The sequence below is a fragment of the Mirounga leonina genome, unplaced genomic scaffold, assembly GCF_011800145.1.
Source record: "Mirounga leonina isolate KUSES-001 unplaced genomic scaffold, KU_Mleo_1.0 Mir_114, whole genome shotgun sequence".
Lineage (NCBI taxonomy): Eukaryota > Metazoa > Chordata > Mammalia > Carnivora > Phocidae > Mirounga > Mirounga leonina.
This window is the reverse complement of record NW_023270265.1, coordinates 19,717,430-19,743,722: the sequence shown is the minus strand read 5'-3', so window position 1 is coordinate 19,743,722 and position 26,293 is coordinate 19,717,430. Positions and strand designations below refer to the sequence as shown.

Sequence of the window (26,293 nt, the reverse complement as noted above, 5' to 3'; positions counted from 1 at the left end):
CACTGCCTTCTGTGGATTGTGTAAGCTTAATCTTAGAATCTTTCCCCTATGGGAGTCCAATGGGACCCTAATCTGAAACTGTCCCTAAAGGGTAATTTTGTATTATTATCTTGATTTGTGGTTCCTACAGTATACACTTAGCATAAACCCAGACCTTAAACTTACTTGTGTTGGGTACAAGCCTAGGACTCTTGATTTCTCATATACTGTGTTTCCGGGCTGATGGACAATTTGTGTGAGTCCCATTTGAATACACGAGCTCTATGAGGCTTTATAAAGGGAATTAAGTTATAGCTCCATTTTTTGCTAAAGCCTGAAAGCAAGTCTCTTGTCCCTACATAGAATCTCAGCCCCTACATTTTTCAATAGAACTTCCCTGGTTTGAGGGAATCTACCACACACTGGCAGGAATTGTCTTGAAGTAGGAGGGAATTTTTGTCATCTTAGAGATGGTGACTGATTCTGATTTGTGTGAATAGCAAACATTTTCTATTAAGTGGCAAAACTCAAGTTTTTGCTTTATAGATTCACGAGTACTCTGGTACTTGATAACATGTTTCTGCAATCAATTTCACTTTAGATTCCACCAAGGCCAGTATGTATTCTGAGAAACTGAGGTCCACCTTTAATCAGGAGGTATAAGATTGTTTTGGGATTAAGTTATTTCTAACATGTGCAATGCCACACTGGCTGCTTTTCTATAATTTATCTTACACTCTTATAGTTCCCCCTGCCTGTAACTACTCTTACCTGTGGGTAAAAGTAGTTTTGCCTCTATTTTATATAGTTCATAAAGTGTTATTAAAAGTGTTTACTTTTGGGGTGCCTGGGTGGCTCAGTCTGTTAAGCGTCTGCCTTTGGCTCAGGTCATGATCCAGAGTCCTGGGATCCAGCTCCACATTGGGCTCCTTGCTCAGCAGGGAGCCTCCTTCTCCCTCTCCCGCTCCCCCTGGTTGTGTTCCCTCTCTCGCTGTCAAATAAATAAAATCTTAAAAGTGTTTACTTTTGAATAAGCTTATATAACCACCCAGAAGCAACAAGGCTATATAGTACTTTTACCCTTGTTACCATTATAATAAGCTCTTGTTGAAAGACCAGACTAGTTTTTGGAGAAATATTTGTGGATATATACATGTAACAAAATGTAACAAAAATTATACCCAGAACCCCAAATTTTAATGTTTCTTTAGTGCTAAAAATGTAAGATTTTCCTACAGGAAATACTACTGCTGACTACTATGGAAAATTTCAAAAAGTTAAAAATAAACACCATGGCTATCCATGAACCCATTACTCAGCTTAAAATATCAAAATTCTCTTATGCTTGTTTTGTTTCCCACATGCACACTTTTTAACATCCACAAAATTAACAACTATAAATATCTTTAATATCATATAGTACTCAGTTCAGTTTTCCCTATGTATCCTTTATTCCTAAGCTATACTACTGTGACTCTAAATGGGTCAGTTTAATTTGGAAAGCTGGAATGTGTGATTTAATTTTATACAACTCAAAAGGTCACACTAAGTCTTCCTCTGACCTCCTCTGACCTCCAACCCGTCTTTTTCCACTGAAAGGCAATCATTTTCCTGTCTATGCTTGCTACTAGAAATATTTTACTCTCAAAATTTAAACTACCTAAATACCTGACCTTTCAAAGACCTTTAACTTTTATGGTGTGAATTCTTCTGCCCCTTCCTAATTATATATCGTTGCCTACATATTCTTAGAAAATATCAGTTATTATGAGCTATGTTAAATAGCTGGCTTATGTAAATGGCAAATAAAAATTTAACTCAGGTATACTGGTTCAGTTACCCAGTGCTATTACGATGGATGTTCTAGATAAGAGTTTCCTTTTGGTCTTCTATAATCTGAATATAAATACTAAACAGTGAAGAAATAACCAGTTAGTAAGAAAAAAAGGTGTTGAGCTTTTTTAGAACCTTTGTATCTGAACTAATAATTTGTCTTTTCCTTTTTCTAGTGATACTTCCTACAAATAACACACAGTTGCATATATTTTACAGTTTCAATCATTTTTTATTCTCTGTGGAATGCTAGGTTTAATGTTACAGTATGGTTGTCAAAGCTACTGAAACGTGACAAATGTCCATGTCTAAATGCTGCAGAACAGTATAACTTTATTTTTAAACAAAAAAGTTATTTTACAGCTGAGGTCTGATGGTTTTTAAACCAATGCCTATGTGTATGGCCAGCCACAAACCTTGGGGATGTTTATTACCTGTACATGTATATACAAATATATCCCATACATATATATGCACACAGGCATGTATTAATTTATGTGAAATTTATAAAATTATATACATACACATACATGCATATCTATATACATATACCCACCCTCACCATTGAGCTTACTTTTCCAACACTAATCAGCTTCATGCCCAATTATTATTGCTGCCCAGTAGAACTACATGATTTTAGTGCCAATACCAAGCACCTTGTAGGATGCAGGATAGGTATGTCTGTGCATATAGATATGTGTATTTATGTATGTTTGTGTATATAAAGGAATTATTTCTCCCTTTTATGCTTCAGTCATGCATTACTACAATAAACAGTCTTTTCACCATATGTTTTGAAATTCTAAACAGTGTAAAATCTACTTCTGGAAAACTGTATATGTTCATAGTTACAAAAAATATATTATATATATGATTGAAACCTATTGAGTACATATGTTCTCTGAATCTGGCTATATCCTAGCCATTAGATAAATTAAAAAAACACCCTCTTAATAGGATGTTATGATAGCCTTAAATAGACCATTACCTGTATTTAGAATAGTTGATATATTTTAAAAGTTGACAAAATGATGTTAAAGATTTGAAAAACACTATGCATCTGCATTAAATATATAAAGGTTTCTACCAACGGCCAGGTTCAATTCATTGTCGAAGATTTTCATGTTCTAAGAGTGACCAATATCATAGTCATTATTCTTAAAATTATGGCTCATTAAGGCTTTTATACAAAAAAAGCCCTATTTTTAATCATTTATAAAAACAAGTTCTATTTAAAAGAAAAAAATGTACATGAACACTAAAGTACTCATGGATACTATCCTGTACAAAGTGACTATGTAAAGATAGGAGGCTCGTTCCCAGTAAGAACACCTCATGGTAGCACATGTAAACCTGGTTTGGTTCCTCTGCTCTGCAGCTATTCAGCATGTAAAATTTAAACCATTTCACATTAACATTTAAATTTAATACAGTGCAAATATTTGAGAATAACTTGTTCCCCCCAGTGAAACAAGAACCAGCGTTATGCTGAATATTCTTCAGATCTATTTACACATTGAGCTAAAAGTTCACCATAAACTTTGAAATTTGCTGAATATCAGCAGAAATGTAACTGAACTAGCAGCAATTGCATTTACAATATTTGATAGTTACTTGAGAGAATGCATAAAATTTTCCAGGCTGTACTCTGAATCATATTGCTCTTGATCCCAAAGATCACTCAGATTTTCAAGAATTGATTTCATACTTGCTTTTCCGGAAGTAGAAGTGTCAGCTTTTTCTGCTTTGCCATCCTTAAGAAAAATTGGCAGAAAGATAAAATGAAAGATTATGAACTTAAGAAATAATATTCTCCTTTAAAAATCACACTTGTTTCTAATACTGCACTCATTCAACAGAATTAAACACTTAAAGAGCAAGTTTGTGATCTCAAGATAACCTAATTCTGTTTTCCCACAGTCCTAACAGTTTTATCACTTTAAGTTTTTTATTTAGGAAGAATTATAAGAACATTACAAAGAACTCATCATTAATTGTGTATATTAGATATATAAATTATCAGCTTTTCTCTCAAACCATTTGAGAGTTAAGAAGTTGTAGATATTGGGGCGCCTGGGTGGCTCAGTCGTTAGGCGTCTGCCTTCGGCTCAGGTCATGATCCCGGGGTCCTGGGATCGAGCCCCACATCAGGCTCCCTGCTCAGCGGGAAGTCTGCTTCTCCCTCTCCCACTCCCCCTGCTTGTGTTTCTGCTCTCGCTATCTCTGTCAAATAAATAAATAAAATCTTAAAAAAAAAAAAAAGTTGTAGATATTATACTTTGTTATCCCTAGACAGGAATCAGCCTGTATTCTTAAGAACAAAGATGTTCTCTTACATAATCAAAGTAAGGAAACTTAATACTGCTATATAGTCCATATTCAAATTTTGCCAATTGTCACAATAAGGTCCTTTATGGCGATAGCTTTTGCTTCTTTGAACATCCCCTGAGCACTGTTCTGCTTCCTAAAAGTCACCAATATTCTTTCAAAGAGAATAAAAGCTATTTGAAAATAGCAATCCAGGTTTCTTTGAGCCTTCTTTTTTGTAAATTACATGTATCTTATTTAACCTTACTTACACCACATGACTGAAGAACCTTCCTCCATCTGGGCCATTTCTTGGGGACTTACTTATTAATTGCTGTTTAAAATGCAGCATCCAGGGGCGCCTGGGTGGCTCAGTTGGTTAAGCGACTGCCTTCGGCTCAGGTCATGATCCTGGAGTTCCGGGATCAAGTCCTGCATCGGGCTACCTGCTCAGCAGGGGGTCTGCTTCTCCCTCTCCCGCTCCCCACTCTTGTGCTCTCTCTCTCTCTCTCACTCAAATAAATAAATAAAAATAAAAATAAAATAAAATAAAATGCAGCACCCAGCACCAGACCTAATATTTTAAATGTGGGCTTAACACACATAGAGTACAATGGAACTACTTTCTATTTGGACATTACAATTCTGTTATTAGAGTTAGTTTAATTATATAAGGCCATTTCTCACCACAATTTATACTGAGTGTGCAGTGGATTTTTCTGAACCTATGCAGGACTTTAACTCCAACCCTACTGGTTGTACATTATTACACCAATATTTTTAAGCTGTTAGATCCTTTGATTATGGACTGTTACCTGATGTATTAGTTCCATCATCCAAAATAACAATAATGGCTACTATTTACTGAGAATCTATACTAGGTACCTTTTCTAAGTGCTTACATATACTATTTCATTTTATCTTTACAACCATGCAGTGATACCAGCATTTTTATCCTCCCAACGGCAGAGAAGTCTCTGAGCAGACAAGTTAATTTGCCAAAGGTCACCAGTTAATAGGAGGCAGGGCAAGAAACAGAGACCCAGGTCTAGCTGACTCCAGTGATAGCTGTCTTTTAGCAGGAAAGGGCTAAGAAACCTCAAGGCAAGGCACTAAAAACAGAAAGTCAAAATTTAAGAGTTTTATCTGGACATCAAAAATTCCCTCAAAGGCTTGCCTAGTTAATACTAAAGTGAATGCCTTTTGCGGCTTACTTTCATACTTTCAGTCCAGGGAAGTCTGTGAACACATTAAAGATATAGCAAATTGTGTAAGTTCTTTACCTTATCAAGAGTAAACAGATCAAGAAGTTGATCTGTCCCCATACTCTGCAAACTAGAATTCTCTTGGCTAATAACAGTATTTGCTATGTTCATCTTGAATTTCTGCAAACCCATTATTTTCTCTTCCAACGTTCCTCTGGTTATCAATCGGTACACGTTAACCACACGTTTCTGAAGGACAAAAAGAAGTTAAACAACTGTAGCACAAACTGATAAGCTTTGAGGTTCACCAAGTCAGGGGGCTTGCATACTAGAACTAAGTACTTAACTACTATCTAATTGGGATTGGATTTTATTTATCTGGCTTCATGAGCTTAAAATTTTATCATTTTGCAGAGAATTAAGTATTAGGAAGGGACAGTGTCCAAGGTTTCCTTAGCCCAAGTACCTTATTTAATGCATGAGTAAGTGGTGCCACAGACTGGGTGACTTGCCTAAGGTCACAACACTTGGCATCAGAGAAGGAACTTAAGCCAAGGCTTCCTGGCTTTGCTGGGTGAGTATTTCGCCAGGGTACAAGTTAACACCTGTGAGTGATGACTTTTTACCTGCCCAATGCGATGGGCCCGGTCCATGGCTTGTAGATCGCGCATAGGATTCCAGTCGTGTTCCACAAATACTACTGTGTCAGCGCCTGTTAAGTTAAGCCCCAGGCCGCCAACATGAGTTGTAAGTAAAAGAACATCTATGGATGGATCATTGTTAAACCTAAAAGTATAGATATTAAAAAAAGTTAGTACATTTCTAAGGTTTCTGTAACAAACTGGACTGTTTAATAAAAATTAAAGAGCACAAATGAGAACACTGCTTTAAAAATCTATGATGTGGGGGAGGTGCCTGGGTGGCTCAGTTGGTTAAGCGCCCAACTCTTGGTTTTGGCTCAGGTCATGATCTCAGGGTCATGAGATCAAGCCCCACATTGGGCTCCACACTCAGCAGGAGTCTACTTGAAATTCTCTCTCTCCCTCTGCCCCTCCTCTCATTTGCAGGCTCACTCACTCTCTCAAATAATCTTAAAAAAAAATCTATGACATGGGGATACCTGGCTGGGGAAGTCAGTAGAGCATGTGACTCTTGATCTCAGGGTTGTAAGTTCAAGCCTCACACTGGGCATAGAGCTTACTTAAAAAAAAAAAATGATGTGGACATTTCTGTGACCACTTGAGATGAAACCTTCTTTTAATATGCATACATATTCAGTAATAAAAGGAATATATTCTAGAACACTTCAGAAATTTCACAAACAACAAGTCAACTGGGTTATATTTTAGGATGCCAGATTAAGACTAACTTGCAAAAATGTAATTACACACTAATGAAGACAGGGGCCCCTGGGCGGCTCAGTCATTAAGCATCTGCCTTTGGCTCAGGTCATGATCCCAGGGTCCTGGGATCGAGCCCTGTGTCGGGCGTCCTGCTCCACGGGAAGCCTGCATCTCCCTCTCCCACTCCCCCCCGCTTGTGTTCCCTCTCTCACTGTGTCTCTCTCTGTGTCAAATAATAAAATAAAAAAAATAAAAATAAAAAAATAAACACTAATGAAGACAAAACCCAACTATGAACCTTTAACATGTGGAGACAGAAGAGTTGGGGAAAAGGCTAGATCAATCAGGAAAATTAGAGGATGAGGTGGTTGCTATGATTGTGCTAATCCTAGAAGATACTGATAGAAGTTCTGACATCTAAGAGCTTCTAGGAAAAAGAAAAACTAACATCATTACCAAGCTACCATTTATTACATTCTCACTGTGAATCAAACGATGGGTTTTTGTACTTTATGTGCATTACATTGTTACAATAGCTCTATAAGGATATTATCATTGTCCTTATAGATATTATTATTTTTGATAAATGGGCTCAACAGAACATGTCTAGAGTCAGGAGTCAAGCCTGGGTTTGTGTATCTCCAAAGCCCCCTGTGAGTCTCCAATACTATTGTGCCTAACAATCTCTTAGAGATGCTTGTAAAAAATGCTCACTCTTAAAGTCAGAAGGTCTGGGACAAAACCTAGGAATTTGCATTAAAAAACCCAACCCCTGAGGTTTCTAAAGTAGAGAATGCAAACCACACTTAAACACTGCACTCACCAATTCTGCTTCCTACCTGGGCCAGCTTCCAACTTGTTCTCAGCAGAGACACAGGGATGTTAGAGATCTTAGCTAAGCCACTTGTTTGCTTCCTCCTACCCTAACCTCCCAAAAAAAGTAAGGGGGAAAGTCACTGTCTCTATCTTTTGTTGATGCCTTAAATTTCTTCCTTGCCCTTCAGAGTGCCTTCCTAATAATGTCATGCCCTTTTTTTTTTTTTTAACCAAAACTATTCAATTGTATTTCTGGAGTTCTATATTTTAAAATGGGTTTAGTTGGGTTGAATTATACAGTAACAACACATGTGTAGATATTTAGCCAAAAAAAATGTTTCATGAGGCAAACTTCTATGTAAGTAATAACTGACTATAGCTTGCTTTCTAAGAGTTTTAGAAGCCACTTACCGTGAAACAATGGAATGCCTCTGACCAGGAGGTATGCTGCCATCTAATCTCAGATAAGTGACAGAGGGTAAGTGAGGTTTGAGAAGATCATGTTCCACTATATCAAGCATGCTTTTAAGCTGACAGAAGATCAGTATCCTGTGCTGGGCCACAACAGACTCTGTGCCACTCTCTGAAGTGCTGCCATTTCCCAAACCACAGTCCAACAGCAACTTGAAAAAAGAATCAACTGTTACACGGGTGTTCAATAAAGTGGCAACCAATCTCACTGACAAATACTTCTCCTTGTGGTAAGAAAAGGTTAAGCTTATCTGTCACCTGGGAAGCAGATCAGCACTCTGGGCTGTAATCTGTTACCCTGCAGCCTCTTGAACTAGTTTTTGAGGTGTTCAGGCTTAGAATTTCCTTATCACCTCTTCAGGAAGTTCTCTAATAGGCCCTTCTCCCCTGTCCTGAGTTACTTGAGGCTCACTAGAGTCTCAATAAATGTTTACTGAAAATGAAGAGCTTCAGGCAAAATAGTTCATGAAAGTTATAAGAGAACACAGTCGGGGGGAGGAGCAAGATAGCAGAGGAGGAGGAGACCTAAATTTCGTCTGGTCCCAGGAATTCAGCTAGATAGTTATCAAACCATTCTGAACACCTGTGAACTCAACAGAAGATTAAAGAAAAAAATAGCATCCGAGGCAATATTTAGGAAGACAGACCGTGGGGGGAGGAAGCCTCCCATCAGCCAGCTACCGGCAAGTAATAGAGCAGCTGAGCACAAAATCGGAACTTTTAGAAGTCTGCTCCACTGAGAGATGTCGCTCCAGTGGCTAAGCGGTGGTGTGAATCCCTCACTGGGACAGTGGGTCTCAGGACCCTCGGGGTCACAGAAAGACTAGGGGTGCCTGAGTGCAGCAGAGCTCCTAGGTATCAGCACAGGGAAGCCGGCTGCAGAGACTGAGCTGAGGAGTGGGCTCTCAGCTCGGGGTTGCCATAAACTGTGATCCACCGCACAGTCGGGCCACTGCTCTTCCAGCAGGGACCCAACAAGCGGCAGATCCAGGGAGAACCCCCTTCCTCCCCCGGGGAGGAGCGGCACGGGAGCGCATCACAGGAAATCTGCTGGGTTTGGAGACTCCAAACGGGGTTGTGTGCCAGAGACAGAAATGCTCGGTCACAGGCCAGGTGATCACAGACGGTAACGGGAGACCAGGGAGACAGGAGTAACTGACTGCTTTTCTCTGAGGGCTCACTGAGGAGTGGGGTCCCGAGCTCTCGGCGCCTCTGGGGACAGAGATTGGGAGGCCACCATTTTTACTCTCATCCTCCAAAGCTGTACAGAAAGCTTTCAGGGAACAAAAGCTACTGAGAGCAAACCCAAGCAGATCACTTAGCCTGGCCCCTGGCTAGGGTGGAGAAATTCCGCTTCAGGTAAAGACATTTGAGAATCACTGCAACAGGCCCCTCCCCCAGAAGATCAGCCAGAACAGCCAGCCAAAGCCAAGGTTACCGATCAATGAGAACTGCAAAACTCCAGCAAAGGGGAATACAGCACAGAGAATTCATGGCTTTTTCCCCACGATTCTTTAGTCTTTTGAAGTTAATTTTTTAATTTTTTTTCTATTTTTTAAAAAAATTTTTCTTTTTCAATCAATTCCTTTTTAAAAATTTTTTAATTTTCACTTTTACAGTCATATTCTATTCCTTCATTGTATTTAACCTTATTTTTTTTTCTTTCTTTAAAATTTTGAGATATAGTTTCTTCTAACAGACCAATATATACCCTAAATCTAGTGTACGGCTTTGTTCTAGTCTCCTGCCTGATCACATTCTTTTTAAAAAAATTTTTTTTTCAACAATTTCTTATCAATTCCTTTTTAAAAATCGTTTTTTTCATCTTACAGTCCTATTCCATCCCTTCATCGTATTTATCCTTATTTTTGTATATATATATATATAAGTTTTTCTTTCTTTAAAATTTTGGGAGGCAATCGCTTCTAACAGAACAAAATACACCCCAAATCTAGTGTGTGTGGCTCTGTTCTATTCACCAGCCTGACCATATTCTTTTTTTTTTTTCCCTTTCTTTTCCTTTCTTTTCCCCTGGTTTCAGGTCTCTTCTGATTTATTTAGTGTATATTTTTCTGGGGTTGTTGTTACCCTGTTAGTATTTTGTTCTCTCATTCATCTATTCTTCTCTGGACAAAATGACAAAATGGAAAAACTCACCTCAAAAAAAAGAACAAGAGGCAGTACCGACTGCCAGAGACCTAATCAATACGGACATTAGTAAGATGTCGGAACTAGAGCTCAGAATGATGATTATAAAGATACTAGCTGGGCTTGAAAAAAACATAGAAGATACTAGAGAATCCTTTTCTGGAGAAATAAAAGAACTAAAATCTAAACAAGTCAAAATCAAAAAGGCTATTAATGAGGTGCAATAAAAAATGGAGGCTCTAACTGCTAAGATAAATGAGGCAGAAGAGAGAATTAGTGATATAGAAGACCAAATGATGGAGAATAAAGAAGCTGAGAAAGATAAACAACTACTGGATCACGAGGGGAGAATCGAGAGATAAGTGATACCATAAGATGAAACAACATTAGAATAATTGGGATCCCAGAAGGAGACACAGAGAAATCCAGAAATCCAGAAGACACAGAGAACCCCCCTCAAAATCAGTAAAAATAGGTCAACTCCCCGACATCTAATAGTAAAACTTACGAGTCTCATAGACAAAGAGAAAATCCTGAAAGCAGCTCGGGAGAAGAAATATGTAACCTACAAGGGTAGAAACATTAGATTGGCAACAGACCTATCCACAGAGACTTGGCAGGCCAGAAAGGATTGGCATGATATATTCAGAGCACTAAATGGAAAAATATGCAGCCAAGAATACTATATCCAGTCACTGAAAATAAAAGGAGAAATGAAGTTTCCAGGACAAACAAAAACTAAAAGAATTTATGAACACCAAACCAGCCCTACAAGAAATACTGAAAGGGGTCCCTCTAAGCAGAGAGAGAGCCTAAAAATCACAGACAAGAAAGGAACAGAGACAATATACAGTAACAGTCACCTTACAGGCAATACAATGGCACTAAATTCATATCTTTCAATAGTCACCCTGAATGTAAATGGGCTAAATGCCCCACTCAAAAGACACAGGGTATCAGATTGGATTAAAAAAACAAGACCCATAGAAATGCTGTCTGTAAGAGACTCATTTTAGACCCAAAGACATCTCCAGATTTAAAGTGAGGGGGCAGAAACCATTTATCATGCTAATGGACATCAAAAGAAAGCTGGGGTAGCAATCCTTATATCAGACAAATTAGATTTTAAACCAAAGACTATAATAAGAGATGAGGAAGGACACTACATTCTACTTAAAGGGTCTATCCAACAAGAAGATCTAACAATTTTAAGTATCTACGCCCCTAATATGGGAGCAGCCAATTATATAAGCCAATTAATAACAAAAGCAAAGAAACACATCAACAATAATACAATAATAGTATGGGACTTTAACACCCCCCTCACTGAAATGGACAGATCATCCAAGCAAAAGATCAACAAGGAAATAAAGGCTTTAAATGACACACTGGACGAGATGGACTTCACAGATATATTCAGAACATTCCATTCCAAAGCAACAGAATACACACTCTTCTCTAGTGCACATGGAACATTCTCTAGAATAGGTCACATCCTGGGTCACAAATCAGGTCTCAACCGGTACCAAAAGATTGGGATCATTCCCTGCATATTTTCAGACCACAATGCTTTGAAACTAGAACTCAATCACAAGAGGAAAGTCGGGAAGAACTCAAATACATGGAGGCTAAAGAGCATCCTACTAAAGAATGAATGGGTCAACCAGGAAATTAAAGAAGAATTTTTAAAAATTCATGGAAACCAATGAAAATGAAAACACAACTGTTCAAAATCTTTGGGATGCAGCAAAGGTGGTCCTAAGAGGAAAGTATATAGCAATACAAGCCTTTCTCAAGAAACAAGAAAAGTGGGGCGCCTGGGTGGCTCAGATGGTTAAGCGATTGCCTTCGGCTCAGGTCATGATCCTGGAGTCCCTGGATCGAGTCCCGCATCGGGCTCCCTGCTCGGCAGGGAGCCTGCTTCTGCCTCTGACCCTCCCCCCTCTCATGTGCTCTCTCTCTCTCATTCTCTCTGTCTCAAATAAATAAATAAAATCTTTAAAAAAAAAAAAAGAAAGAAACAAGAAAGGTCTCAAATACACAACCTACCCCTACACTTAAAGGAGCTGGAAAAAGAACAGCAAATAAGGCCTAAACCCAGCAGGAGAAGAGAAATAATAAAGACCAGAGCAGAAATCAATGAAATAGAAATCAAAAGAACAGTAGAACAGATCAACGAAACTAGGAGCTGGTTGTTTGAAAGAATTCATTAGATTGATAAACCCCTGGCCAGACTTATCAAAAAGAAAAGAGAAATGACCCAAATCAACAAAATCATGAATGAAAGAGGAGAGATCACAACCAACACCAAAGAAATACAAACAATTATAAGAACATATTATGAGCAACTCTATGCCAGCAAATTAGATAATCTGGAAGAAATGGATGCACTCCTAGAGATGTATCAACTACCAAAACTGAACCAGGAAGAAATAGAAAACCTGAACAGACCCATAACCAGTAAGGAAATTGAAGCAGTAATCAAAAATCTCCCAACAAACAAGAGCCCAGGGCCAGATGGCTTCCCAGGGGAATTCTACCAAACATTTAAAGAAGAATTAACACCTATTCTTCTGAAATTCTTCCAAAAAATAGAAATGGAAGGAAAACTTCCAAACTTGTTTTATGAGGCCACCATTACCTTGATCCCCAAACCAGACAAAGACCCCATCAAAAAGGAGAATTACAGACCAATATCCCTGATGAACATGGATGCAAAAATTCTCACCAAAATACTAGCCAATAGGATCCAACAGTACATTAAAAGGATTATTCACCACGACCAAGTGGGATTTATTCCTGGGCTGCAAGGGTGGTTCAGCATCCACAAATCAATCAATGTGATACAATACATTAATAAAAGAAAGAACAAGAACCATATGATACTCTCAATAGATGCAGAAAAAACATTTGACAAAGTACAGCATCCATTCTTGATTAAAACTCTTCACAGTGTAGGGATAGAAGGTACATACCTCAATATCATAAAATCCATCTATGAAAAACCCACAGCGAATATCATTCTGAATGGGGAAAAACTGAGAGCTTTTCCCCTAAGGTCAGGAACACGGCAGGGATGTCCACTATCACCACTGCTATTCAACATAGTACTAGAAGTCTTAGCCTCAGCAATCAGACAAAAAAGAAAGAAAGAAAGAAAGAAAGGGCATCCAAATCAGCAAAGAAGTCAAACTCTCACTCTTTGCAGATGATATGATACTTTATGTGAAAAACCCAAAAGACTCCACCCCAAAACTACAACTCATACAGGAATTCAGGAAAGTGGCAGGATATAAAATCAATGCACAGAAATCAGTTGCATTTCTATACACTAACAACGATACAGAAGAAAGAGAAATTAAGGAGTTGATCCCATTTACAATCGCACCTAAAACCATAAGATACCTAGGAATAAATCTAACCAAAGAGGCAAAGGATCTGTACTCAGAAAACTACAGAATACTCATGAAAGAAACTGAGGAAGACACAAAGAAATGGAAAAACGTTCCATGCTTATGGACTGGAAGAACAAATATTGTGAAAATCTCTATGCTACCTAGAGCAATCTACATATTTAATGCAATCCCTATCAAAATACCATCAACTTTTTAAAAAGAAATGGAACAAATAATCCCTATAATTTGTATGGAACCAGAAAAGACCCCGAATAGCCAGAGGAATGTTGAAAAAGAAAAGCAAAGCTGGTGGCATTGCAATTCCGGACTTCAAGCTCTATTACAAAGCTGTAATCATCAAGACAGTATGGTACTGGCACAAAAACAGACACATAGATCAGTGGAACAGAATAGAAAGCCCAGGATTGGACCCTCAATTCTATGGTCAACTAATCTTCGACAAAACAGGAAAGAATGTCCAATGGAAGAAAGACAATCTCTTCAACAAATGGTGTTGAGAAAATTGGACAGCCACATGCAGAACAATAAAACTGGACCATTTCCTTACACCACACACAAAAATAGACTCAAAATGAATGAAAGACATAAATGTGAGACAGGAATCCATCAAAATCCTTGAGGAGAACACAGGCAGGAACCTCTTTGACTTCAGCTACAGCAACTTCTTCCTAGAGACATTGCCAAAGGCAAGGGAAGCAAGGGCAAAAATGAATTATTGGGACTTCATCAAGATAAAAAGCTTTTGCACAGCAAAGCAAACAGTCGACAAAACCAAAAGACAACCGACAGAATGGGAGAAGATATTTGCAAATGACATATCAGATAAAGGGCTAGTATCCAATATAAAGAACTTACTAAACTCAACACCCAAAGAACAAATAATCCAATCAAGAAATGGGCAGAAGACATGAACATTTTTCCAAAGAAGATATCCAAATGGCCAACAGACACATGAAAAAGTTCTCAACATCACTCGGCATCAGGGAAATCCAAATCAAAACCTCAATGAGATACCACCTCACACCAGTCAGAATGGCTAAAATTAACAAATCAGGAGGGGCACCTGGGTGGCTCAGTCAATTAAGCAGCTGCCTTCAGCTCAGGTCATGATCCCAGGGTCCTGGGATCGAGCCCCACATCAGGCTCCTTCCTCAGTGGGGAGCCTGCTTCTCCCTGCCTGCCACTCTGGCTAATTGTGTTCTGTCAAATAAATAAATAAAATCTTTAAAAAAAAAAAAAAAACCAAAAAACAAATCAGGAAACAACAGATGTTGGGGAGGATGCGGAGAAAGGGGAACCCTTCTACACTGTTGGGGGAATGCAAGCTGGTGCAGCCACTCTGGAAAACAGTATGGAGGTTCCTCAAAAAGTTGAAAATAGAGCTACCGTACGACCCAGTAATTGCACTACTGGGTATTTACCCCAAAGACACAAATGTAGTGATCCAAAGGGGTATGTGCACCCCAATGTTTATAGCAGCAATGTCCACAATAGCTAAACTATGGAAAGAGCCAAGATGTCCATCAACAGATGAATGGATAAAGATGTGGTGTGTGTGTGTGTGTGTGTGTGCGCACGCACGCGTGTGTGTGTGTATACATATATAATGGAATATTATGCAGCCATCAAAAAAAACCCAACAAAATCTTGCCATTTACAACAACATGGATGGAACTAGAGGGTATTATGCTAAGCGAAATAAGTCAATCAGAGAAAGACATGTATCATATGATCTCACTGATACGAGGAATTCTTAATCTCAGGAAACAAACTGAGGGTTGCTGGAGTGGGTAGGGAGGGATGGGGTGGCTGGGTGATAGACATTGGGGAGGGTATGTGCTATGGTGAGTGCTGTGAATTGTGTAAGACTGATGAATCACAGACCTGTACCTCTGAAACAATACATTATATGTTAAAAAAAAAAAAAAAAAGTAGGAAGGGAAAAATGAAGGGGGGGAAATCGGAGGGGAGGACAAACCAGGGGAGACTATGGACTCTGAGAAATAAACGGGGTTTTAGAGGGGAGGGGGGTGGGGGGATGGGTTAGCCCGGTGATGGGTATTAAGCAGGACACATTTTGCATGGAGCACTGGGTGTTATACGCAAACAATGAATCATGGAACACTACATCAAAAACTAATGATGGTGATTAACATAATAAAATTTTAAAAAGAAAGCAAAAAAAAAATGGGCAGAAGATACGAACAGACATTTCTGCAAAGAAGACATCCAAATGGCCAACAGACACATGAAAAAGTGCTCAAAATCACTCAGCATCAGGGAAATCCAAATCAAAACCTCAATGAGATACCACCTCACACCAGTCAGAATGGCTAAAATTAACAAGTCAGGAAACGACAGATGTTGGCGGGGATGCAGAGAAAGGGGAACCCTCCTACACTGTTGGTGGGAATGCAAGCTGGTGCAGCCACTCTGGAAAACAGTATGGATGTTCCTCAAAAAGTTGAAAATAGAGCTACCCTATGACCCAGCAATTGCACTACTGGGTATTTACCCCAAAGATACAAATGTAGTGATCCGAAGGGGCACCTGCACCCCAGTGTTTATAGCAGCAATGTCCACAATAGCCAAGCTATGGAAAGAGCCTAGATGTCCCCCGGTGGATGAATGGATAAAGAAGATGTGGGGTATATATACAATGGAATATGATGCAGCCATCAAAAAACGAATCTTGCTATTTGCAACGACGTGGATGGAACTAGAGGGTATATTACGCTAAGCGAAATAAGTCAATCAGAGAAAGACAATTATCATATGATCTCACTGATATGAAGAATTTGAGAAACAAGACAGAGGATCACAGGGAAGGGAGGGAAAAATGAAGACGAAACCAGAGAGGGAGACAAAGCATAAGAGACTCTTAATCTCAGGAAACAAACTGAGGGTTACTGGAGTGAAGGAGGGTGGGAGGGATGGGGTGGCTGGGTGATGGACATTCGGGAGCGTATGTGCTATGGTGAGTGCTGTGAATTGTGTAAGACTGATGAATCACAGACCTGTACCCCCGAAACAAATAATACATTATATGTTAATTTAAAAAATAAAAAAAAAATTAAAGAATAAAAATTAAAAATAGGCATATTTAAAAAAAAATTGAGTGGGGGTGCTTGGGTGGCTCGGTCAGTAGAGCTTGTGACTCTTGATCTCAAGGTCATGAGTTCAAGCCCCACGTTGTGTGTGGAGCCTACTTAATTAAAAAAAAAGAACAGTGTGAAGAAAACATAATGGAGCAGCTAAATCTGGCAGAAATCAAAATTACAAAAAGGAGAACCAAAAACATCTAGTGAGATCTCCTGGATTCCTGAGCCACTACTATATAGCTAGCGACCAATATCTTTAACAGCAAGAACCATGCTGCTATAGATCTTTTGTATTTCCTACTACATTATGGTTTAGTGCCTGGCACACAGCAGATACAATAAGTGAACAAACATCCAAATAAGTGAACAAGTAAGTGAACAAAATCCAAGAGAATCATGTTTACATTTGTTTGGGAAACTAAAGTACCCAGTATTAATCTTCTTCATTCCTAGGACCTTAAGATAGTGAATTCTGCCCAAAATATAAGACCTCAATGCAAGAGGCTTTCTCCTTTCTACTCACTAAAGTTACTTAGAAAACCAGAAGCTCAGGGGCACCTGAGTAGCTCAGTCGTTAAGCGTCTGCCTTGGGTTCAGGTCATGATCCCGGGGTCCTGGGATTGAGCCCCGCATCGGGCTCCCAACTCGGCGGGAAGCCTGCTTCTCCCTCTCCCACTCCCCCTGCTTGTGTTCTGTCTCTTGCTGTGTCTCTCTTTGTCAAATAAATAAATAGAATCTTTAAAAAAAAAAAAAAGAAAGAAAGAAAACCAGAAGCTCAGATGGGCAAGATAACCAAAAGGCCACCCAGGTAAACTCCAAATTCAGTGTAAAACTCTTATTGTGAACAAAAAGTTAACATAGCAGACCTGAAATGCTTTTCTTAGAAAGTCCAGCTTGAAAGGTCTGTCCTTGGCTGAAACAAGTCTTGAAAAACTTGGGTTTTGAGTCTTTCCATTGTTTCCTACTTGATTAAGGATGGCCTATTGTGCTTAAACTGTTGTGCAAACAGTAGGATTATGCTGAGACTGGCTTCCTTTCTGGGAGTCTAGAATTTTGATATATACTAGGCAGAGGGAATCTACATGATCACACCCAATAAAAACTTCGGGCACTGTCTCTTAATGAGCCTACCTGGTAGGTAACACTTCACATGTGTTGTCATAATCTGATGCTGGGGGAAAAACAAATGTTCTTTCTCTTCTACCTTAGTAGCCCTTAAATTGTAAACTTTAATTAGATTGCCCCTCCTTGATGTAGAGTACAGATAGGGTATACTACAAGGAACTCCTCCAGGTGGAATAAAGAAATCTGATAAATGTAATTATCTCTATCCCTTGCCCCTAAATCTGCAATCAGATTACTATCTTTCTTTTAAAAAATCTGGGGTGTTTTAGGAGGGTATAACTGGGTGGTATCCAGTGTAAACAATGTGGTATCAGTGGGACATTCTACATGGCTTCTTTATATAAAAGAGGAGTTCTAGAGAGTCAGAATTTATCAGAATGTGTGTGTCATGCACATTCAATCATCTTAATCCCTTAGGCAACAATATCAAACCTATAGATAACCAGTCATATTAAGAACATCCACCTCAGACTCTCCAAGTCCACACTTACCATACAATCTTCCTAGTATCTTCTTCCAGTGTAACTGTACTACTGGATGTATGGACATACCATCTGACATAAATATTCTTGTCTGGCAGCAGAACTGGCATTCTGGTTTTTCCAATAATCTCTTATAAACCTGAGTTTGCCCTGAGAGACTTGATGAGCTCCAAGTATTCTGACAAAATCTAGTTTGCAGCATTGAAAAGCTGATTACTAGACTCTAGAAAATGGTTACCAAGGCCACCTGATATGGGTGTCTGAGAGGCCACTGCCTCCCTAGAGAGCAATTTAATTTTATCTTGCCCTAACTTCAGCATAGGCTAAATTACCCCAGGTTTTTCAAACTATTCTGCATATAAGATGGTTTCCAGATTCTTTTGATCTTCCACTTAAGAGTGCCCAGAACTATAAATGATACTCAAAGTTTGGTGTGACAGGTATAAAAGTGAAACTATGATGCCCTCATTTTGGCCATTATACTATTATTAATCCCGCCCAAGATTATATGAGCTTTATTTACCAGTAACTAATTCATACAAGTTTATAGTGAACCTGCCATCAAATCAAACTCAACTTTACACTACATGAAATGTTTGCCAAGTCTGACTTGTATCTAAGTTTTTTAAAACTTTGTATTTGTATCTAAGTTTTTTAAAACTGACTTTGCTTATTTCCATTAAATTTCACCTACAGTTTCAGTTCACCATTTCAGTATCCTGAAATTTTAAAATTCTGGCAATATTAGATAATTCTGGCACTATTACTTGCTGATAAACATGTTTCTATACTAGTGGCAGATTTTTAAAAAGCAAATAAGACTTCTCCCCCTAATTCAGAGAATAGACATATTTTAGATGAAAGCAAGCAAGAAAACAAGCTAGTTCTCTCTTCCCTAAGACAGAACCTTTGCTCTCAATGGCTGAAAAGAACTGGGAAAATGGAAAAGAGAGGTTCTAGAAAAGCCCTCCATAGGTATGGCCAGAAACAGTCTGGGCCTAAGCTGCAGAGTTCCTAAGCATCTTAATTCCAGACACTTCAGAATGACAAGAAGCATTCTAAAATGAGAGATCAGTTTAAGTAATAACTGCAGGGAGAAAAAGTAATGTGCAAAAAGATAAACTAAAAATAATTTAAAGCCTATAATGAAAGTGTGGATGAAATTCAACATTTTTTTGGAAACCTAATTAGCTGATTCCTTGACTAAGTATATCTTATAGCTTTATTTAATGTATCAGCTATGTTGGGCACTTGGATGGCTCAGTCAGTAGAGCGTCTGCCTTCGGCTCAGGTCACGATCCCAGGGTCCTGGGATCGAGTCCCACGTTGAGCTCCCTGCTCAGCAGGCAGTCTGCTTCTCCCTCTCCTTCTGTCCCTCCTCCCCACTCATGCTCTCTCTCAATCAAATAAATAAATAAATAAATAAATAAATAAATAAATAAATAAATAAAATCTTTAAAAAAATGTGTATCAGCTATGTTAAGAAAACTGTGAACATTTTACATACAAAATTAGTTTGGTCAAATAAGAAAACTATTCCATGTATAAACAATCTAAAGGCAATAGTCATTCTTCCATTTTATGGTAAAAATCCATTCTTTCACATTTAGTAATATAAGGATACATGCCTGGATGTCATATATGTCATTATATAACATTTTTTATATTAACCCACGTGAAATCTAAAATCTTTCATTAGTTATTCTCAATGAAATTTAGGCCAGGGGTGCCTGGGTGGCTCAGTCGTTAAGCGTCTGCCTTTGGCTCAGGTCATGATCCCAGGGTCCTGGGATAGAGCCCTGCATCGGGCTCTCTGCTCAGCGGGGAGCCTGCTTCTCCCTCTCCCACTCCCCCCGCTTGTGTTCCCTCTCTCACTGTCTGTCAAATAAATAAAATCTTAAAAAAAAAAAAAAATTTAGGCCAGAATAACTATAGAAAGCAAAAACAATTACTAAAGTCCAGATTTTATAGTAAGCTCTTAATTTTTAAGTCGAGTTAGAACTAAATGTATTAGCCTCAACATTTTGGTGCTTGAAATTGGTTCTTTTAAAAAGTTTAACCTTTTGAAATCTTAGAATTTTCAAAAATTCTGTTTCTGAAAGCTATATTCCAAGAGACCAACATGAGCAAACTGGCAGAGTAGGCAGCTCCCGATAAAACTCAGAGATCCACACTGACACATATTACAATCAAACCATTCAAAGAGAGTCCTGAAAGCAGGAGGGGAAAGGTGAATTCGTCATGTAAAAGGGATCCTCAGTGAGGTTTATATTGGATTCCTCATCAGAAACCATGGAAAATAGTATTGAAGAAAGTGAAAGGATAATCTACACAATGGGAGAAAATATTTGCAAAATCATGTATCTGATAAGGGCCTAATATCTAGAATATAAAAAAAACTCTTAAAACTCAACCAAAAGACAGACTACACAATTTAAAAATGGTCCAAGAACTTAAAAGGCATTTTCAATGAGAAAGCACTTCATACCTACTGGGATGGCTACAATTAAAAAAAAAAAAAGTGAAGTGCTAGCTAGAATGTGGAGAAATTGGAACCGTGGCATATTGCTGGTGGGAATACAACCACCATGGAAAAGTCTGAGAGTCCCTGAAAAAGTTAAACATAGAATTTCTATATGATCCAGCAATTCCACTCCTTGGTTTACATCCAAAAGAACTGAAAAGAGGGGCTGTTTAAACAGATACTTATTAGCCCATGTTCATTGCAGTATCATTCACAATAGCCAAAAGGTGGAAACAACCCAAGTGTCCATCAACACGATAAGCAAAATGTGGTATATACATAATAATAACAATGGAATATTATTCAGCCATAAAAATGAAGTACTAATAGATGCTACAAACACAAACGAACCTTGAAAACCAAGTGAAATAAGCCAGTCACAAAAGCGCAAATATTGGGTGATTCCACCTACATGATATATTTAGAACAGGCAAATTCATACAGATATCAAGTAGATTAGAGGGTACCAGGGGTTGGAGGAAAGGAGAATAGGAAGTTGTTATTGCTTAATGTGTACAGAGTTTCTGTTTAGGTGATGGCAAAATTTTGGAAATAGTGGCGATAGCTGCCCAACATTGTGAATGTAATTAATGACACAGAATTGTACACTTAAACATGGTTAAAATGGCATGTCTTATACTATATATATTTACCACAGTTTTTTTAAAAAGCTAAACAAAAAATGGAACAAACCAAATTAAAAAATAAAAGAAATGGTAAACACTTCAGTAATCTCTTGGAAAAGCCAATTTGCACAGTGTTACAGATCAAGAATGTGTAACACACATCTAACACTCATGAGACCTACTTACCTGTTTCAAAGCTGAGAGTTTAGGGGCATGTTGAATATCATGAAGAGAAGAATTCTGAACTGCCAGTTTTTCAGTAGTACTCTTGAACTCTGGATGTTGGGGTGTTAAGACTAATGCTGGATGGTTGCACAGTTTACGTAAGTACTGTAATGCCTTCAAGGGGGAAAAAAAGTATACACAAGTCCATACATGCCAGAAATGTCTGTGTCTCAATATCTTTTCCTATTCTATTCCATCCATAGAATGCCTTTTTTTCCTCTTCTTGCTACTCCTACTCATTCTTCAAGAACCAGTTCAAATATCTCATCTGGGATGCCTTCATCTGTGCTTCTTGTGCAGTATATGAGGGCATTTACAGCTTGTATAAATTGTACAGTTTACGTCTCTCTCCCTCACTAGACAATGAGCTTCTCATGACAGAAAGACCTCTTTCCCACTCAACGTGCCTGATAATGCTTACAGATGCTTCTGGAATAAGGCAACATTTCCTAAAGATTTCCTAGGGGTTTCTCAAACTTCAGTGGATATAAAAATTTCTTGAGGACCTTATAAATCTGCAAATCTCTCCCCTACCCAGTATTCTAATTCAGCAAGTCAGGGAGAGGTGAAGGTAGAATGAGGTGGTTATTTCAAGTGGTTGTATTTAAGAAACCCTATACAGTCCTTTCTTTTCTCTAATTCAGCTACATTCTTTCTCTTGCCTTTTACTTGGCTTATGATTTGGGTCTTGAGATTTGTATTAGAAAGCTCCACTGACAAGGCTCAAGAGACTGCTGGACACTATGATAGAAACTGTGGGAGAGGGCGCCTGGGTGGCTCAGTTGGTTAAGCGACTGCCTTCGGCTCAGGTCATGATCCTGGAGTCCCGGGATCGAGTCCCACATCAGGCTCCCTGCTCAGCGGGGAGTCTGCTTCTCCCTCTGACCCTCCCCCCCTCATGCTCTCTCTCTCTCTCAAATAAATAAATAAAATCTTTAAAAAAAAAAAAAAAAAAGAAACTGTGGGAGAGGTATCAACCTTCACAACTACCTTTCCCCCTCTTCTGTCTTTAAAAATGTTACAGTATTTAATTTATTGGTGGCAAATGGGTTTGGGGAGGATTTCTATGGTGGAATATTTCAAAAGGGACAGAAAGACTGAGTTGACACTTTCTCTTTTTCATTTGCTATTCCCTTGAGCACATGAGGCATACATGTCTCAACATGTCTGTACTTTTGGTATCCTTGCCTGGAAATCACCTCCCCCCACATATCTGCATGCCTCAATCCTCCAGATCTCTGCTTATATGTCACCTTCTCAGTGAGGCCATTCCTGATCCCCCTACTTTTTAAAAACCACAACTCCTATACTATATAACCCCATACTCTGCTTTATTTTCTCTTACATAGTATGTGTTTTACTTACTCCTTTTTGAACGCTACAAGGGAAGGAGCTTGTTTTTTCCAGTGCTTTAATTAACCCGTGAGCTTACAAAAATTACTGCCTTATGGCAGGCATTCCAATATTTTTTTAACATAAAGCAAAAGATTCTCTAAAACTCTTTTCATGTAATATACAAAGATATACTGCATTTTGTATAATTTTAATATTAAGTTACTTATTAATTACTAATTATAAATATGAAAATAAATTAGTACCTTTTATTTTCAAGAATGTATATACAATATTGAAAAAACTTAAATAAGCCCATACTTCAGTATTCCATGTAAAAATTGCTGCACTGAAGAATATGATTCTTCAAGAATTAAAAAGGAGACTATAATCTATACCTGGAATACATGGCCTGTAGCTTTAAGCTTTGGTTTTTCAGTTTCTTCAGAAAGTGCAGCTGAAGAAACTGTTTCATCAACATCACACTTGGCGCGAGACTTAGCAAAATCCTCATAGAGCTGAACCTGTAAAATTGCACCCCCACAAAAGCAATAAGTATATTTATTTTCAATTGTTCAAAACATAGCTAGCAAATGCCAGTAAGAGCAGTGATTTAAACCAGCCCTCATTAAAGAAAGTATGATACCTATGCTTTACTCCTGATTACAAATTATCCACTGCATCTTGGTAAATTCCTTAAAATTACATTTAGAATACAAGCATAACACATTAAGCTTGGCTGCTAAAATATTAAAAACTAATCAAACAGTCCTAGACTCAATTTTTCCACTCTGTTGAGGAAAATAAATACATTACCAATAAAAGAGAACCTGAACCCTTAGAAATGAGAAAATCTTCTCTAAGTTATGTGGTACCCTGTAAGTACATGCCAAAAGACCAAGTTTTAAAAGAATACTACTGCTGGGGTGCCTGGCTGGCTCAGTTAGTTGAGCATATGACTCTTGATCTCAGGATTGTGAGTTCGAGTCCCAGGTAGGGTGCAGAGATTACTTGTGAAATAAATAAAACTTAAAAAAAAAAAAAAAGGTAAAAAGAAGTAAGAGAATACTACTACTACCTAAAAGGAGAACTCATGAACGTTGAAGCATTACCTTGGGGTCTGGGTTCCTGCCTTGTACATGCTAAAACAATATGAAAGGGAAGAAAATCTAGAGTGCTAAAAAACAGAAGTCAGAGTGTAAAAATGCATGAATGCTAAATAAAGCCAAATGTCACTTCCCTCCCAGCTCCTCTCCTTCAGGCTACTTAAATGTGTTTTATACCACCATCATACCATGGATTTTTTTTTTACGATTTTATTTTTAAGTAATCTCTATACCCAACGTGGGGTTCAAACTCACAACCCCAAGATCAAGAGTTGCATGCTCTACTGAATGAGCCAACCAGGTGCCCCTACCATAGATTTTTTTCATATGGCACCTTTTCTTTATTATACTTACTTCAAACAGTCTTCATCTCATTGCTCCTAAAATATTCCTTTCAAGGAATACTAATCCAATTTTTACAAATGAGGGATGGAGGCCCAGACAGATGAGGTAGATAATATAAATGAACACAGAGATCTCAGCATCTAGGTTAGTGTCCTGCTAAGCTAACTCAAGTTGCATAGATAGGAGAGGAAAAAAAGTTAAGTTTCTGGGTGTGTCTGTATATCTTTAATTCATTTTATCATACTAAATCAACTCATAATACTGAAATGGATGGATGCATACTAACCTAGAACCTAAAATTAAAACAGAAAATTCTGACTATAGGCCATGTATTACTAAGAAAAGGGACAGTTTCCCCTCACAAAATACTACAGAAGGAAAGGCATACAATAAATTCCTTTGGGGAAAAAAAAATTCCTTTGATAATGGTCTCTGTACAAAATCACAACTGTACAAAACCTAAGTCTTATTACAAAAACTTACTGGTAATGTAACAGTACTTTTAAAGGGATGCGGTCCCACTTCCCAGGTTTGAAACTCAGCCCTGATTTTATTATAACCTTGAGCAAGTTATTTAACTTTTCTAAGCTTCTCTTTCCTTATTTGCAAAAATGGGGATTGACAATATTTATAATGCTGTTGTGAAGATATAACATTACAGGCAGATTTTTGGCCCTTATAAACTTTGGCTCATTTCTTTATCAGTTTAACCTTGCAATTTTTCCGATTAATTCAACATATAAGAAAGCAACTATGATTGATACTGGCTTTTATTTTAATGCCATATTCAAAATGCATATATTCAAATGTATATCCACATGTCCAAACAGATTCATTCAGGTCCTATCTCTACACGTTTGGAACAGAATATTCCTAAAGTCTATGAAAGCAGAAGCTAGATTTGAGTGATAAAACCAAAGTCTAATTCCCTTTATTCAATACCTGTATGGCTTATTCAAAGCATTCTCCTAATAAACATACCACCACCAACCACAATCACCAGATATCTAACCTGGAGAGGACTAAGAGTACAGTAGTAGTCTTGAATAATTTTGGGTGGGAGATCCTGTAAAACATCTTCTTTCATTCTTCTCAAAAGAAAAGGCAGGACCTGGCGGTGCAGTGCATCCATCGCAAGAACACCTGTTAACAGTAAGAGAAAATGGCTCAAAAAAGTTAGGAATAAGGTATAGTCACTTGCACGGTACAAAATCATATCTTTTTCATACCTGCTTCTTGTTCTCGACTAGAGCTTCGAGCATCCCTACTTGCTAATATAGGTTTACCATATCGAGCAGCAAACTGGCGTTCAGTCCCCAAAAATCCTGGCATGAGGAAATCAAATAATGACCACAGCTCCAAAACGTTGTTCTGAACATAAGAAAGGAACATCAGTTATCTTTTGTACTGGGATTATTTCCTTACACTTGAAAAATGGAATATTAATGAAAGCCCACTATAATGACATACATGAGGGGTAATCAACCACATTTTTACATATATTGTGTAAGTCCGTATTTTAATTTGTAAAATTCACATCAGTATCCTTGGAGAAAATATTCTATCCTATTGGGTGGAATTCTCAAGTCTCTTCCACCAGAATAAGCCTTGGTCCATAGTGTTTAAATCCTACTGGTGGCATCTATCAAGTAATAAACAGAAGAGCAGGAAGATGAGTATGTTTCTGATTCTTTTATCTTTGACACTAAAATTAATAGCAAGATTTAAAGAACTTGGTCAACATCACTATTTCTTAAGGAAAACCTAGAAGAGTTTCATTATAGGTCAAGTCTATCCAGTATTCAAGGGTCATGACGAACAGGCACAGGTTCTTTCCAATTCTACTGTTGAAGTTTCATTTTTAAAAAAGGAAGAAAGAAAAAAAAAATCAGCACTTTTTCATTTTAGA

At 38.1% G+C, this 26,293-nt stretch overlaps 1 protein-coding gene across 2 annotated transcripts in view; it reads right to left on the bottom strand.

Moving 5' to 3' along the window:
- Positions 1 to 2,121: 2,121 nt before the first annotated feature.
- BTAF1 (B-TFIID TATA-box binding protein associated factor 1) overlaps positions 2,122 to 26,293 on the bottom strand; it is a 109,547-nt gene continuing 85,375 nt past the window's right edge. For both annotated transcript variants that reach the window (XM_035025040.1, XM_035025048.1), the window contains 8 exons: positions 25,614 to 25,755; positions 25,397 to 25,527; positions 23,332 to 23,457; positions 21,563 to 21,715; positions 7,895 to 8,106; positions 5,951 to 6,110; positions 5,403 to 5,573; positions 2,122 to 3,566 (listed from right to left, as the gene is read on the bottom strand). In XM_035025040.1, coding sequence (XP_034880931.1) covers positions 3,423 to 3,566; positions 5,403 to 5,573; positions 5,951 to 6,110; positions 7,895 to 8,106; positions 21,563 to 21,715; positions 23,332 to 23,457; positions 25,397 to 25,527; positions 25,614 to 25,755 — 1,239 coding nt within the window. In that variant the 3' untranslated portion in view covers positions 2,122 to 3,422. The remainder of the gene's footprint in view (positions 3,567 to 5,402; positions 5,574 to 5,950; positions 6,111 to 7,894; positions 8,107 to 21,562; positions 21,716 to 23,331; positions 23,458 to 25,396; positions 25,528 to 25,613; positions 25,756 to 26,293) is intronic.